The sequence below is a fragment of the Mirounga leonina genome, unplaced genomic scaffold (assembly GCF_011800145.1).
Source record: "Mirounga leonina isolate KUSES-001 unplaced genomic scaffold, KU_Mleo_1.0 Mir_151, whole genome shotgun sequence".
In the NCBI taxonomy this organism is placed as follows: Eukaryota; Metazoa; Chordata; class Mammalia; order Carnivora; family Phocidae; genus Mirounga; species Mirounga leonina.
In genome coordinates this window covers 8,210,010-8,224,048 of record NW_023270377.1, presented here as the reverse complement: position 1 = coordinate 8,224,048, position 14,039 = coordinate 8,210,010, and the positions used below count along the sequence as shown (strand labels likewise).

At 52.3% G+C, this 14,039-nt stretch overlaps 1 protein-coding gene across 1 annotated transcript; it reads left to right on the top strand.

The window, feature by feature from the left end:
- Positions 1 to 224: 224 nt before the first annotated feature.
- On the top strand, positions 225 to 13,409 carry SPATA3 (spermatogenesis associated 3). The gene is made up of 4 exons (XM_035008326.1): positions 225 to 570; positions 4,385 to 4,559; positions 6,683 to 6,826; positions 13,354 to 13,409. Exons 1-3 carry the CDS (start codon positions 225 to 227, stop codon positions 6,786 to 6,788), a joined length of 627 nt encoding a protein of 208 aa, XP_034864217.1. The 3' UTR covers positions 6,789 to 6,826; positions 13,354 to 13,409.
- The last annotated feature ends 630 nt before the right edge of the window (positions 13,410 to 14,039 follow it).

The following is a 14,039-nucleotide window of genomic DNA, read 5'->3' as shown; positions in this document are numbered from 1 at the left end:
GGCTGGGGTGGGCAGAGAAGACTGTCCCCAGAGCCCTGCCATAGGAACCACCCTGGCTTTTGTGACCTCACAGCGGGGGGTGGAGGTGACTGTTCTCTGTGGGGCTTAGGTCCATCCCGAGGCCAGAGCCTTCCCCCAGGGCAGGGGCAAACGGCCCCTCTAGGAGGGAGCCGGAAGATTAGGCAGCTCCATGTAGGTCCACGTTTAGGTGAAGAGAACCCACCATGAGGAAGGGCAAAAGGAAGAAGCCGGAGTCCAGACGCCGTGGCTCCACCTCACAGCGAGCCAGCTCCGAATCCACGCCACAGAACGCCAGCTCCGAATCCACCCCGCAGCATGCCAGCTCTGAGTCCACCCCACAGCAGCCCAGCCCCGGATCCACCCCGCAGCAGCCCAGCCCCGGATCCACCCCGCAGCCCAGCCCCGGATCCACCCCGAAGCCCAGCTCTGAATCCACTCCCTGCCAGTCTGTGCCCCAGGCTCTCCCAGCTCCCGAAACCAACTCCTCCACCCGGGGCCTGTTGCCTCAGGACACTAACACAAAAGCATCCTCTCGATCCAGGAAAACAGGTGGGCAGGCTTCTAACTCAAGAACTTCTAGCCTTCCTGCTGATGGAGTCCTAGGGTCCCCCAGAGGCGGGTTCATTTCGGGTAGTGGTGCATGGTTGATGTGTATTCTGGAACTGTGCTGGTGAAGTGTGAGGGTTTGGGGTTTTGTTGTTACCCAGGACACCAGGATTCCTGGATTTTGCCATTCCTCACCAACCTGAGTCTCAATGAAGGCAGCCACACAGACATATTGACATTGCACTTGGCTGGGTGGTGATACTATCTTATTAGAAGTTGGAAGTGCCATGTGGCTGCTCAGAAATAAAAACCAAGGATGTGTTAATAGAAGTATATGGTTTAGGACAAGGGAGGTGGTCATACTGTGTCCTCATCAGGCTACACTTGGGTGCTGTAAAAGATGCCTAGCAATCTAGTCCAATAAGATAATGGGGGATGAGGGCGTAGGAAAGCAAGAACCATTTGATGTATGAGATTTGGTTGAAGGACTTGGAGGAAATCTGTCAAGTAAAAGATGTGAGTAGACTTGTTCCATGTTGCCCTCAGATGTCTGACTAAATGGTTGCCAGATAAAATATAGGATACCCGGTTAAATTTGAATTTCAGATAAACAACAAATAACGTTTTAGTGTAAGTGTGTCCCAGATATTGCATGGGCATTCTGTATTTTTATCCGCTAAATCTGGCAGCCTTACCCATGGAAGACACTAGAGATAGGCAGATTTCTGCTCAACATGAAGATATTTCCAAAAATTAGCTCTGCCTGAAAATGGAATGGCTATCTAGGAAAAGTGGTCCTCCATCTTCCTGGGTAGCCAGAGTCTGAATGAGCATTGGATTGTGTAGAGGGAATTCAAGTGGAGTTTGGGAGACAGGCTGGTTAATACTACTACTAATAATAATAATAATGGTAGTAACTAACAGTTATCCCCAAGCATTTACCATGTACCTAGCATTCAGCTCAGCTGTCAGTGTGAATCTTCCCGTTTAACAGTCCTATAAAGGAGGTGTTATCATCATGCTCTCCCTTTTTTAGGTGGGGGAACTGAGGCTCAAAGAAATCAAACAACCCACTCTCAAGCAGGCACTGGTAGCGCTGAGAGGGGGACCTCCATCTATTCTGACTCTGTAATCCTCACTCCTAACTGCAGCATTGACCTTCTGGTCCCAAGAGTCCCAAGCTTCCCCAGGAGGAAGAACACACTTCTCTGAGCTTCTCTTGGCTTCACCATGAGCCAGTGCCTGTGGCTCTATGGTCCTGAGCAGGCCACACTCTCTGGGCCACAGCTTATTCCTCGGGGATGGTGTGGAAATAAACTAGACATGAGGTGTGAGTGAGAGAGCTAACTCCAAGCAATTGCTGGGACAGCAGTATTTCCGTGGCTAAGCATCAATTCATTCTTTTTTTTTTTTTTAAGATTTTATTTATTTATTTGACAGAGAGAGAGATAGCAAGAGCAGGAACACAAGCAGGGGGAGCGGCAGGCAGAGGGAGAGGGACAAACAGGCTTCCCGTGGAGCAGAGAGCCCGATGCGGGGCTCGATCCCAGGACGCTGGGATCATGACCTGAGCCGAAGGCAGACGCTTAACGACTGAGCCACCCAGGCGCCCTGAGCATTAATTCATTCTTAACATGTAGAAATGGTTTTGAGTGTTACGTATTGCATATATTGCAATCATCAACCACTGATGGAAACATTTCTGGATTACGGCCTTCAGAACTGATACCTGTAGAAAGCAAAAAGTTCCATTCCCACATCTTTTGAGGAATGCGTGTGGCTCACCCCTGGGGAGGAATTCTGCTTATTGAGAAGGCCAAGCAGGAGACAGGGGTAGCCTGCCCGTGGTTATAGTGGACACCCTGCACTTTTCTGCCAGAGGAATTTTCTCCCTTTGAGCCAGAGTGGGAAAAAATGTTGGTGATAAGGGATGAAGACCTGTACATAAGGGCGCCATTTTCTAAAATCCAAGTTTTTTTTAAAGGATCTTATTTATTTATTTGAGGTGGGAAGGGGGAGGAAGAGGGAGAATCTCAAGCAGATTCTGAGCCAAGCGCAGAGCCCAACATGGCGCCCAATTCCATGACCGTGAGATCATGACCTGAGCCAAAATCAAGAGTCAGATGCTCGACCAACTGAGCCACCCAGGCACCCCTAAAACCCAAATCTTTTGGGATGCAGAAAACACTGTAGTTTCAGAAAGTATTAGCCTTCCACTAAAATGGCTGTAATCAAAAGATGGACAGTAACAAGCGTTAGGGGAAGCTGTGGAGAAACTGGAACCCTCGTCCACGGCTGGAGGGAACGTAGAATGGTGCAGCCGCTGTGGAAAACAATCTGGCAGTTCCTCAGAGGGTCAAACGTGGAGTTATTGTATGACCCAGCAATTCCACTCCTGGGGACATACCCAAGAGAACTAAAAATAGAGCATCCATACAAAAACGTGCACATGAATGTTCACAGCGGCATTAGTAATGATAGCCAGGAAATGGGACAAACTCAATATCAACCACCTGATGAATGGATAAACGGCATGTGGTATGTCCATACAACGAAATCCTATTTAGCACCACTGACACAGTCTACAACATGGATGAGTCTCAGACACATTAGGCTAAGTGAAAGAAGCTAGCCCGCCAAAGCCCACATGTTGCATATGATTCCATTCAAGAAATGTGCCGAGTAGGCAAATCCATTGCCCGGAACTGGGGGGGGAGGTGGGGAAAGGCAGTGACCGCTAATGGTCATGGGGTTTCCTTGGGGAGGGAGGAGATGAAAATGTTCTGGAATTAGACAGCAATGGATGGTTTTACACCTTTGTTAATAGACCAAAAACCACCGAACCCTTTAAAGGGTAAATTTTATGACACGGGAATTAAGTGTCTGTTTAAAAAAAAATTAGCAGAGAAAAAAGATAAGACTTGCCTTTTCGAATCCCTTCCTTCTCCATTGGAGGAAAAGTATCTGTCGTGGGCAGGTCTCAGGAGGAAGCGTGCGGCGTCTGCCAGGTTGAGCACTGGCTGCGCGGAGCTCACGTTGGAAGAACGTATAGCTGTGTCTAGAAGCCGGGACCGAAGTCACCACCCGAGGTGGGAACTACCCGCCAGAAGCCCTCCTGGGTCACGGCGGACGGCGCCATCTCTGAGTCCGCTGGTATCCTTGGCAGAGGACAAACGGGAGAGAGGTTTGGGAACGTGCTTCACAGACTGTAAACTGGAGCAGCTGCTGTCTTCTGCATCAACCAACGAACCCCAGAAGAACGGACCGTGTTCCAGCGCAATCTCAGGGCCGCGGTCCCCGCCCCGGTCATTTTCTGTGAATTCCAGGGAAGGAGCACCGAACGAGTTAGAAGCCCTGAGCTGAAGGCCACTTCTTCCAATCTACTTGTTGTAAGGCCACATCCCATCGATCCTCTGAGCCTCAGTTTCCCTGTTTGCAAACTGAGAATAAAAAATAATGGCGCTGGGCGCCCGGGTGGCTCAGTGGTTAAGCGACTGCCTTCGGCTCAGGTCATGATCCTGGAGTCCTGGGATCGAGTCCCACATCGGGCTCCCTGCTCGGCGGGGAGTCTGCTTCTCCCTCTGACCCTCCTCCCTCTCATGTTCTCTGTCTCTCAATCTCTCTCTCGCAAATAAAATCTTTAAAAAAATTAAAAAATAAAATAATGGCGCCGTTATTTTGAAATGGCCCAGGGAGCTCCAGTCTATAAAGCAACCAGTTTCCCCTGCAGCTAGTCTTCTCTGCCGTGTCTCCCTAGCTCTCCCCAGCCTCCTGGAGGCAGCCGGTCCCTCATCTCTCTCCTTCTCTGTCCATCCAGGGGCTGTGGCTCGTGCGGGCCCGCGGGCCTACTGTTCCTGTTCCACTTGCCCCGGCAGCTCTGCTTGCTGGCGTCGCCTGGGCCTGTGTCATAGCCGCATCTTTGATGTCCTCCTTCCTCGGGTCTGGCCCACCATGCCAGGGAGAGGATCCCCAAGCCTCCTCACTTTCTACAGGTTCTGGAGCGCGTGGGGGGCTGGACCCTCGGGGCCCTCGGTTCCCGGGGCCGGGCTCTGCCCTGGACCATGTTAGGCGCCATGTTGTAACTTCTTCTTGAGGATCCCAGGCGGAAAGGAAGCCTCTCCAGGGGGGTCACTTCCCCGGGTTTGGCGCCCTGCCCTTTCCGACCAGACCCACATGCCGGGGCCCCCCACCTGCACAGAGAGGGGCCAGTTTCCTTCCTTACCGGGAATTGCTTCTTTAGGAGACTTGTGTTTCTTTTCTCCAGAGGTGCACTCCTTCCTCAGAGGATACTCCCTCACAGCCCTTAGAAAAGCCCCTGTCACTCAGAGCATTGTGATTAAATGCTCTGTTGGGCCACGGGCCTCCTTCTGTGGCCCATACCATAGCTGAGAGCTTCAGGTTCTTGACCTGCATATGAGTTTTCCCCAGAATTTAGTGATAAATACTGATTGCAACTCATACGGCCTGTTGGCAAGAGCAAGACCTCCACCCCCTTCAGAGGGTTTCACGTAATTTCTGGCAGTCTCCACAGGGCACATGCCCCCAGGCTCCCACAGCATCATGCGCAGTACCTGCCCTTCCCTTCCTCTCCCACGAAGCCGTCAGGAGAAAGCCACCTGGTGGCTTCTGCTTCCGCTCGAGGGAAGACCCCTGTGCAGAAAACGGAACTAAAGACGACAGTCCGCTTTCCCAGGGGTGCAGGGCTATGTGCCTCCCTTTGCCCCCAGCTCTGGGCCCCAGAGTAGCTACACCTGTACTCAGGGTCTCACCGATGTCCGCGAAGAGACTTCCCACTTGGGGACCTCATATCCCTAAACCAGGCGCAGAACGCACCCACCCCTCACCCTCTTCCTGCTCCTCTTCCTGGTCTCTCCCCCACCAAATCCCCTCTCTCCCCAAAGCACCATCTCTCAGACATAAGAGAAGCAAACGGATACCCAGGTGTGTTGGGAGAACATGTGTAGAGCTAAAAATACTCTACAGCCTGGTAAGTCCTATCAAGGAACGACCTGCCCGCCACTCACCTCTACTCTCTTCCCACACACTTAGTATTTCTGTCCATCTGATGTCTAGCCGGGCCATGGATTTCGTATCGCTTTAAAACCAACGAGTGGGAATGCCTCCTTGGCGTAGAATACTAGACGCTATGAGGAAAACCAGAACAGGGAACTTGACCCTTTAAAATCATACAGTCTACGCGGCAAGCTGAGCCGTGTACATTTAGAAACTCAGATGGGAGCCAGGAAGTGACACCTTCCCCACAGAAGTTCAAAGAGCTTCAGAAAAAGCAGGTGCTCACTCCAAAGTCAGGGTCCACGGAGACTTTGTAGTGTCAATGGTATCTATCTGCACTGAGTCTAGAAGGGTCTTGGGATCTTCCCGTGGCTTACCATGAAAAGAGAGAGTGTTCTAGGTGGAGAGAAACGTAAAAGCAAGGCGGCTCAGCATTAGGGAAGGGAGGGGATGGGGCAGAGATGCAGTCTGGCCAGGGTGAGACCTGTGGTCTCAATTCTGCTCAAATTGTAACACCAGCTTCCATAATCTTGACATTTCTCAGTGGAGCGGAATGTTGGATCTTGGCTTTAAATACGTATTCACATTAAACAAGATTCCCTACTTTAGCAGGATTGTTGTCTAAATGGATATTGCGTTTTGTGAAAGTCTTCCTCGTAGTCATTAGCACAATGGTCCATCTCCCTTGCCCGTGTGGTGGGCGTCACGTGTGGCTTCCTCAGATTCTTCTTCTCCAAAACAGAGCCACATGATAGAACCTACTTCACAGGGTTGTTGTAAGGCTGGAGGAAGACCCTGGGTGTGAGATGTCTAACATGGGGCCTGGCACACCGCGGCCTTAACCGCCTTCATACCCTGCTCCCTGAGTGTCCCAGGGAGCGGGCATCCCGGGCTTGCCCGTCCTCAGAGGCAGGGGTCCCGTGGCAGGGATTCACTGGGCGGGGTGGGCAGAGTTGGATTCCCTTGAGAGGAACATCAGTAGCGGGGAGGTGGGCATTCCTGACATCCTGAGGGGACCCTACCATTTCTGCTTCCCCTGTCTGTAGACAGGCACTAGAGTCCAGCTTCCCCCAACCTGTGGGCTTTCTGCTTTGCTCTACAGAAAACCTACAAGGAAACACTCCACTCACCGTAATTCGCGTGTTCCAAGCTCTCGGGACTGCTGCTGTGGCTCTGGGGGCCCTAGGAGCTGCCTATTACACCATTGAATCCTTGTGAGCAAACCCCCAGGCCCGCGGTCCGGCAGGTACGTGGACCCCCTTTGTGCCTTCGCCCCCTGGCAGAGGTAACCCTCAAGCCCACTGGGTCACCGTGCCCGCAGTGCAGGGCTGAGGGAGTGTCTGTCCCTTCTCAGAATAAAAGAGGAATTTATGGATGGACCAAGCCCCCAGCCTCTCAGGGAAAGCTTAAGAACCGAGCGACTTCCTGGCCTCAGGGTCCACTGGCCCGGCCCTCTCAAGCAGCCCTGGCACTCTTGGACGATGCTAGACCCACTATTGGGATTGTCAAATCACAGTACCCCTAACCCCCACTGCGGGGGGCGGGGGTGTTCCCTAGTCACAGATCCCAGGCAGGAAGAAGCCGGAGAGGGGAAACAGAGGTTCCCGTCCCTCTTCGGGACTTCCCTTGGAACTTTCCCTTCTGAAGTGCTGCTTATCTTTCATGGGCTGGTCCCACCCATGTCTTCCATAAGCTCTTCCCCCACTACAGTTCCAGTGATTTCTCCCCTCTTTTTACCACTGTTTTCTCCAGCCTATTCCAATCTGAATTGTGGAGGGTTTTCTGGTACCTGTGTGGCCTGTCTCTGCAACTATCTTTGAGGTGCAGGGAGCATGATCCTTGAGGGCAGGGAGCACGCCTTCCACAGCATCTCCAGTCCTCCCCTGTCTCAAGCCAGGCTCCTGGGGGCAGAGCCTGAGACAGGGATTTGCGTGCACAGGATTTATGAGGGAAAATGGGAGTGAGGGAGGTAAGAGAGGACAGAGGAAGGAGTAGAGCAAGGAGGAGGTCTCAGCTGGAGTCCAGCCTCAGCCTGATCCCAGGGGAGCTCTGGTGTGTGAATTACACCCCAGAGCTGGTCTCACCTTGGGGCAAGAAGCTTGGCCTTCTGTGCTCCTCCATCACTGAGTCATTGGCAATAGGGCTGGGGGTGGGGAGTGTGTATCTTTGTGGAAAAGCGGATCCCATTTGTCCTCCCCTGAGAACAAGTTCCTGGGGAAGGAGGCAGTTTTGAACTGTTAGCAGCCAACATTCACAATTCCCAGGAGCTGGGGAATGGATGCACCAGCCCAGAAAGAGGATCTGGGCGGGCACCAAGAGCACCTACAGTTGTCCCCGTTGTCAAGTCCACTGGCAGTGAATGCCTAATAATGGGGGGTGGTCAGCTGGTATGCAGCTTTTCAACCCACGCCCAGACCTCCACCAGCCCCAGGAACGGACAAGGAATGGCCACAGTAGGGCACGTGCTCAAAGCATCTCAGAAGCCCGACCCAAAAAGTAAACTCACCAGCCGCTCAGGGGCTCTGCTGCCTGATCAAGGGACTTCCGGGGAAGAATGAAAGCACCTTAAGCTTCATGAAATACCACAGCAGCTGAGAGCCTCAGTTTCCCCGTCTGTAAATAGGGAAGATCATGGGACCTCTGTCTTGAGATTGTTGGAGTATGAGATAAGGTGCTCCGAGGACAGGGCTGGCCAGTAGGCCGGTCTTGTTACTATTACCATCCTGGGAGTGGTCGGAAAGACGCAGGCTTTGGGGTCGGGGCTGTAGGTTCCGGTCTCGGCTCTGCTACCTGGTAGCTGGGTCTTAGGGGATGCATCACTTAACTTCTGCTGAGAGGCATGTCGTTGCTAAAGAAGGAAGAAGAGTAACTACCTCCGGGGGCGATGGTTTTGAGGATTAAATGAGAGGATGTTCAGATACGCCACGCCGGGTCACAGGGGTTGGGTAGATGGTGGTGACCGGCAGTCTGAAGAATGTCCCTGAGCTAAAGCGTTTTGTCTGGAGGCTCCTTACAACGGGGGCCCATGGTGTTCCCTTGGGTTCTGCCCCTGGCGGCAGGCAAGCTTGAGGTCAGATTCCCTCCCACATCCAGTAGCTCTAGGGCCTGGAGCAAATTCTTTAACTCCTGCCATCTTCTTGTTAAATGGGGTAATAACAGTACACGTCTCACTGGGTAGTTGGGGGGAGTGGGCGAAAAGTGCGCATGTCAAACACTTTGCACAGAGCCCAGCACAGAATTCAACACAGCCGCTGCCCCACCAGCATCATCAACATCGCTTCTTAACTCAGTGTTCCCCAAACTCGGCCGAATTTGACGCCCACACTATCCTTACTCCTTTTAAAATTAGCTTTCTTTTTAACTTAAATGCATTTATATGGCCAAAAATTTGAGTCTGGCCATAAATGGAAAATCCTATCACTTGCCATAAAAAGACTCAGAGCAGATAGAAATCCAAAATGTCATGGAATTCTAGCTGACGAGGATGCCTGAGAAAGGCTCAGCTCTGAAGGCGGTGCCCTGTGTGTTCCAAGGACACCCACTGGACGTTAAGACAGGCAGCTCCACGCTGTGATGTTGTCTTCTGCTTTAACCAGGGTTGAAAGATGAATGGCGGGGATCCCGGTTATTTAATGCGTTGTCGGGTGCTACCTGAGCACCTCATTAGTTCACACAGTGCCGAGCCCTGCATGGAGGGGCCCAGGGAGGGCAGGAGGGAGATGGTTGACAGCAAGGAGGGGGAGTGAAGGGGGGTGCAGAGGGGGAAAACGGGAGGAGGGGAGTAGAACGGAACCCCGGCCAGGGCCTGGAGTAGGTCTCTCCCCTGGCACTGAGAGTGAAACCGTGCATGAATTTCACACAACTCACCTCTTTCTTCTGCTCTGAGGAGTGTCTCCTTATGTCTTCTTAGGGTGGGCCCCTTGCCTGGATGCAGGGCTGGGGTGCCGCTTTCTCAGGGCCAGATACAACCAGCCCAGGGACAGAACTCCCACCTGATGGGCTGCTCCTCCCAGGGGCGGACTTCCTCTCTCCACCCAGAGCTGTCCGTGACCACTCCGGTCTCCCCTGAGGGAGAGGGAGACTATGCCACCCACCCTGAGTGGCCTGAGACAGGCTCCTTCCCAGGCCCCAGAGCCCATGCCTGGCAATTCTGATGAGGTGGCCTTTCCCCCCGGTGACCCACTGCTTTTGTCAGACTACTGTTCCAGCACTGGGATGGAATGCTCATTGGCACTGGGGCACTTGAAATGTGCTTTAACTGACCTGAGCAAGGCCTGGCTTCTTCCAGACTTGCTTCTGCCAGAGCCTGCGCTCCAGTATCCTACCCCATCGTTCAGTGGACATGAGGAGTCTGAGGTCTGATTATGGTACCACCACCAGGGGTCAGGAGAGGACTTTCTAGAAGCCTAGAAGTTGCAGTGACAGTTCCTGGACACTAGTCAATCACTGTGTCTCCCACCCCAACACCCCACGGTCGCTCCCCACCGCACTAACCCCTGTAAACAGGCAAGTGGGTCAGCACAGCTGTCCCATGTCAGTACTGACCATGTGCCCAGAACCACACTGGGGACTGTGAGACATGATGACACAGTGGGGCACGGATGGCCAAGTCCACCAACAGGCCAAGGCAAGGCTTGGGACTCGGAAGTCTGGTAAAGTCTGTGGATTTAGGCTGGCCAAGGATCCCAGGCAAAGGGGGCAGGGGATAATAATTCCCATGGAGACACAAATGCTTACCTGACATCCAAGCTAGAGGGCAGAGTCCAGATGAGGAAAAAGAGTGTTCATTAATTAAATAATGCATTCATTCATTAAGTATGTCTTGGGTACCTACGCTGTGCTATAGGAGTAAACCAAGACAGACAAAAGATCCATCCCCCCTCCAGGGAGCCTGCATTCCAGTGGGCACAGACAGACAATGGACAAGTTAATGAATAAACAAGATGCCTTGATTTGGTGGCAAGTGTTATCAAGGAAATCAAGGAATAAGGTTGATCTGATAAAGAGCAGAGAAGGGCAGGTGAGCAGGAGGGGATGCTGCTGGTGAGAGGCTGGTCTGTGAAGGCCTCTCTGAGCTGAGATGCATAGGGCAGAAGGAGCCAGACGATGCAAAGCTGGGGGAGGAGCGTTCTTACAGACAGAAGAGCAGATCCGGTCATTAGGCAGGAAGGAACCTAACATGTTTGGGGACCAGAGAAGAGGCCAATATGGCTGGAGCTCTGGAGGTCAGGATGCCATTGCAGGGGAGACCAAGGTCAGGCAGGGCCTTGAGGACTTCATGTTCTAGATGTCTCTCAAGTTGCTGGTTTTGATTTCAAAGATTTCAAAACAATCCCAGTGCCTGTGGGCTAGAGGATGGGGAAGGGGGAGGAGGACCAGGTGGGGATCATCTGCGCAGGCAAAGATGGTGCTTGGACCAGGGGGATGTCTGTGGAGGGGAGAGTGACCAAGGACGTTATGGGGCCAGAACCAGCGAGTCTAGCTGATAGATGGGATGAAGCGATGAGGGAAAGGGAAGCCTCAAGGATGACTCCTTGAGGTGCCATTGCCAGGGGTATAAGGCACAGGGGGGGATGGAAATCAAGAGTTCTGTTCTGTTGTTACTACTGAGATGTTGGACTACCAAGTGGACGTGTCACAGAGACAGAGGGCTATATGGAAGTCACCAGAAAAGCCGGTGGGAGTGATTGGTAAGAGCTGAGATTTACAGCCACAGGCAGTGGCCAAGATGACTCAGGAAGAAGACATAAATAGAGCTGAGAGCCAGGAACCAAGGCCAGGAAGATGTCATTTAGAAAGCTGGTAGTTAAGGAAGGTGCCAATGGAGAAGACACCTGCTGTGGGTCTGCTCTGGGTCTAGGCAAGCATGCAGGGTCCCAGTAAGTTCTCAGAGATAGGGAGAGCAGGTAGGTTCAGGTCAACAAGTGGTGTCCACACGTAGGGAAAGGCAACAAAGAGACAAGAATCTTGGCGGAAGGGGCTGGTGAGCAGGGCTGAGACCTGGGATCATAAGGATCCTGCTACTACATTTCTGTTTGTTCTTTTGTTCCTCACGGAGTGTGGACAGACATGTGCTTCCCTATCCTGGTACCAGGACCCACCCCCATGTGTAAAGTGAACAGCGGGGGGCAGGCAGGGGCCTGTCCCAGCACCCAGGTTCACGGCCTCTTCCCCTCTTGGCCTGATGGGCTGACCCAGGTGCTCCTGGACTCTAGCCCTTCCTACACCAACTGCATTTTCAACCATCGCCCTCAATGCCGATCCTTTTGGTGCAGAAAGCTTTCACTGCCTCATGAGAAGAATGCCTTAGCTCGGCCGCTGAATGAAAATGTACCTACCTCTAAATAGGTTAAGGTGCTTGGTAAACAGGAAAGTGTTCCCCTCTGACTTCTCACCTCTTAATTGAGCTGTACAATTGAAAGTGTGAATTGGTAGGTTTCCAAATGCCATGAGGCATTTTAAGACTTGGTTTGATAAGTGGAATGTGGGTTAGATTTTTTGGTGCTACAAATTTCAGAAAACCTAATTCAAAATTGTAATAGGGAGATCATCTCGGGGAACACTTGGGAAGCGGCCGGGATGGCTAACTCAACAGGGTCAGCAGGGACCTGGGGACTTATCCAGCTTTCAGCCCTGACACCCCTCAGCAGAGGAGGGGCGAGTTCCCCTCATGGGCAGATAGCTGGAAGAGCTCCCAGGATGCCATCCTCATACCTGACCGTCAGAAGCAGGGAAAAGGCCACCTCCTCCTTATGTCTCTTCTTGAGTTAAGAAGGTTTTCCCAGAAGCCCCTGCCCCTGGCATACTTGCCCTCTAACTGGGGTGACATGCCCCTGAATTGGGTCTCACGCCTCTTCTTCAACAAATTAATAGCATAGGGAGTTAAATTATCATGACTGGATTAGACCAATCCAGAGCTCCCCCTATATTCTACCCCAGGTCTGGGGCTGGGGTTGCTTCCCTTTGCCGGGCAAAGGAATAGAACATCCAAACCAGGTGGGACCCCGGCCAGCATCACCCCCTTACAAGAGGCAGGAGTGTTTGTAGAAGGTGCTACGGTAGCCGAGTCCAGGCCTGTTGGCTTGGACAAGTGCTTGAACCACAGAAAGCCCCCTGAGGGTATGTGAAAGTCAGTGTGTGCGTGCGAGGGGGAGGTGCGCTGGGTCATCCTGAGTTCCAAAGGCTCAGCCATTCGACCCTGTGCAAGGGAAATAGTTTGGTGTCCTTCTCAGTCCAGAGACTAAAGAATATCTAATGGCAGTGGCAAAGCCTCCTCTCTGGCAAAAGGTGTTTCTAGAATCTTCTCTCTTAAAGCTTGGTAAGCCCCTCTCTTAGCATCCCACCGGGAATGAGAAGGGACTCAAAGCAAAGGGCTGCTTCCCCTCTCCTTTTGGGCAGTGAGCATAGTAAAATTCACTGCCACAGCCCAGTTTTGGGGAAGCAAGTCTCCCTGCAGCTGCTGGGGGCCCTGGGGGAAGGGGAGAGAAAAGAAGGCGCCAATGTTGACTGAGCCAAGTATGAGCCAGGCACTTTGCATAAGCGCATTACAGCCTGAAGGGAAACACCAGGCTCCAAGTGGCTGTGTTTGGATGAAAAGGAGAGTGGACAAGAGAATGGAAGAAATTTGAATCCTAAATAATTTATTTTTCCACAAGAGGATCTTAACTGCTGAACCCTCCTCACCCACGGGGTTGTAAAACTGGAAAGCCACCAAAATTCCAAGGTCATGGAATGTTGTCGAAGCTAATGGCTCTGTCCTTATTTTTCTTACAGATCCAGTTTCCATCAAGGATCTCTCGTCACCAAAATAGAACCAAAAAAAAAAAAAAAGAGAGAATTCTGTTTCATGAGTGTGTTTTACCCAGAGACACAAAGCTGGACTTGGGAAATGGGTTGGGAGAGAAGTGTGGGATGAGTTGGTAGAGCCCCAGGCAAATGAGGGTAGGGTCCTCCTGTTCCTGTTGGGGACCAGAGACCCAAGGGGGGGCAACTTTTTCTGCACATACTCACAGAACAAACTGCTTCTGATTTTCCCACTCTAAAAGCAAGAATTATACAACTCGATTCAATACCTAACATAACCAGTCAACTGCACTTCTGTCCAGTGGTAATCCCGGTTAGTGGGAACAGGAAGAATGCGCTGACCCCTTTCCAGACCTGCACCTTGGGGAACAGAGGCTCCATGCCCAGGATCACTCTGTCTCTGGGAAATGGCTTCATTCGTCCTCACCTGTGATGGGAGAGGCGCAGGGGCAGGGCAAGACGCGACTTGCAGCCTTGTGGTCTGTCCCATGACTTTGCTGCACCCAGCCAGAGCCTGGTGGGTCTTGAGCAGCTGAGGCAGAGGTCTTAGTTCAAAGGGATCCCAGGAAACACCAGGAGGGGAGAGGGGTGTGAAACAGGGAAGAGACAACAACAGTCAATTCGAGGGCAGTGGCCACTGGGGACAACTGAAGCTT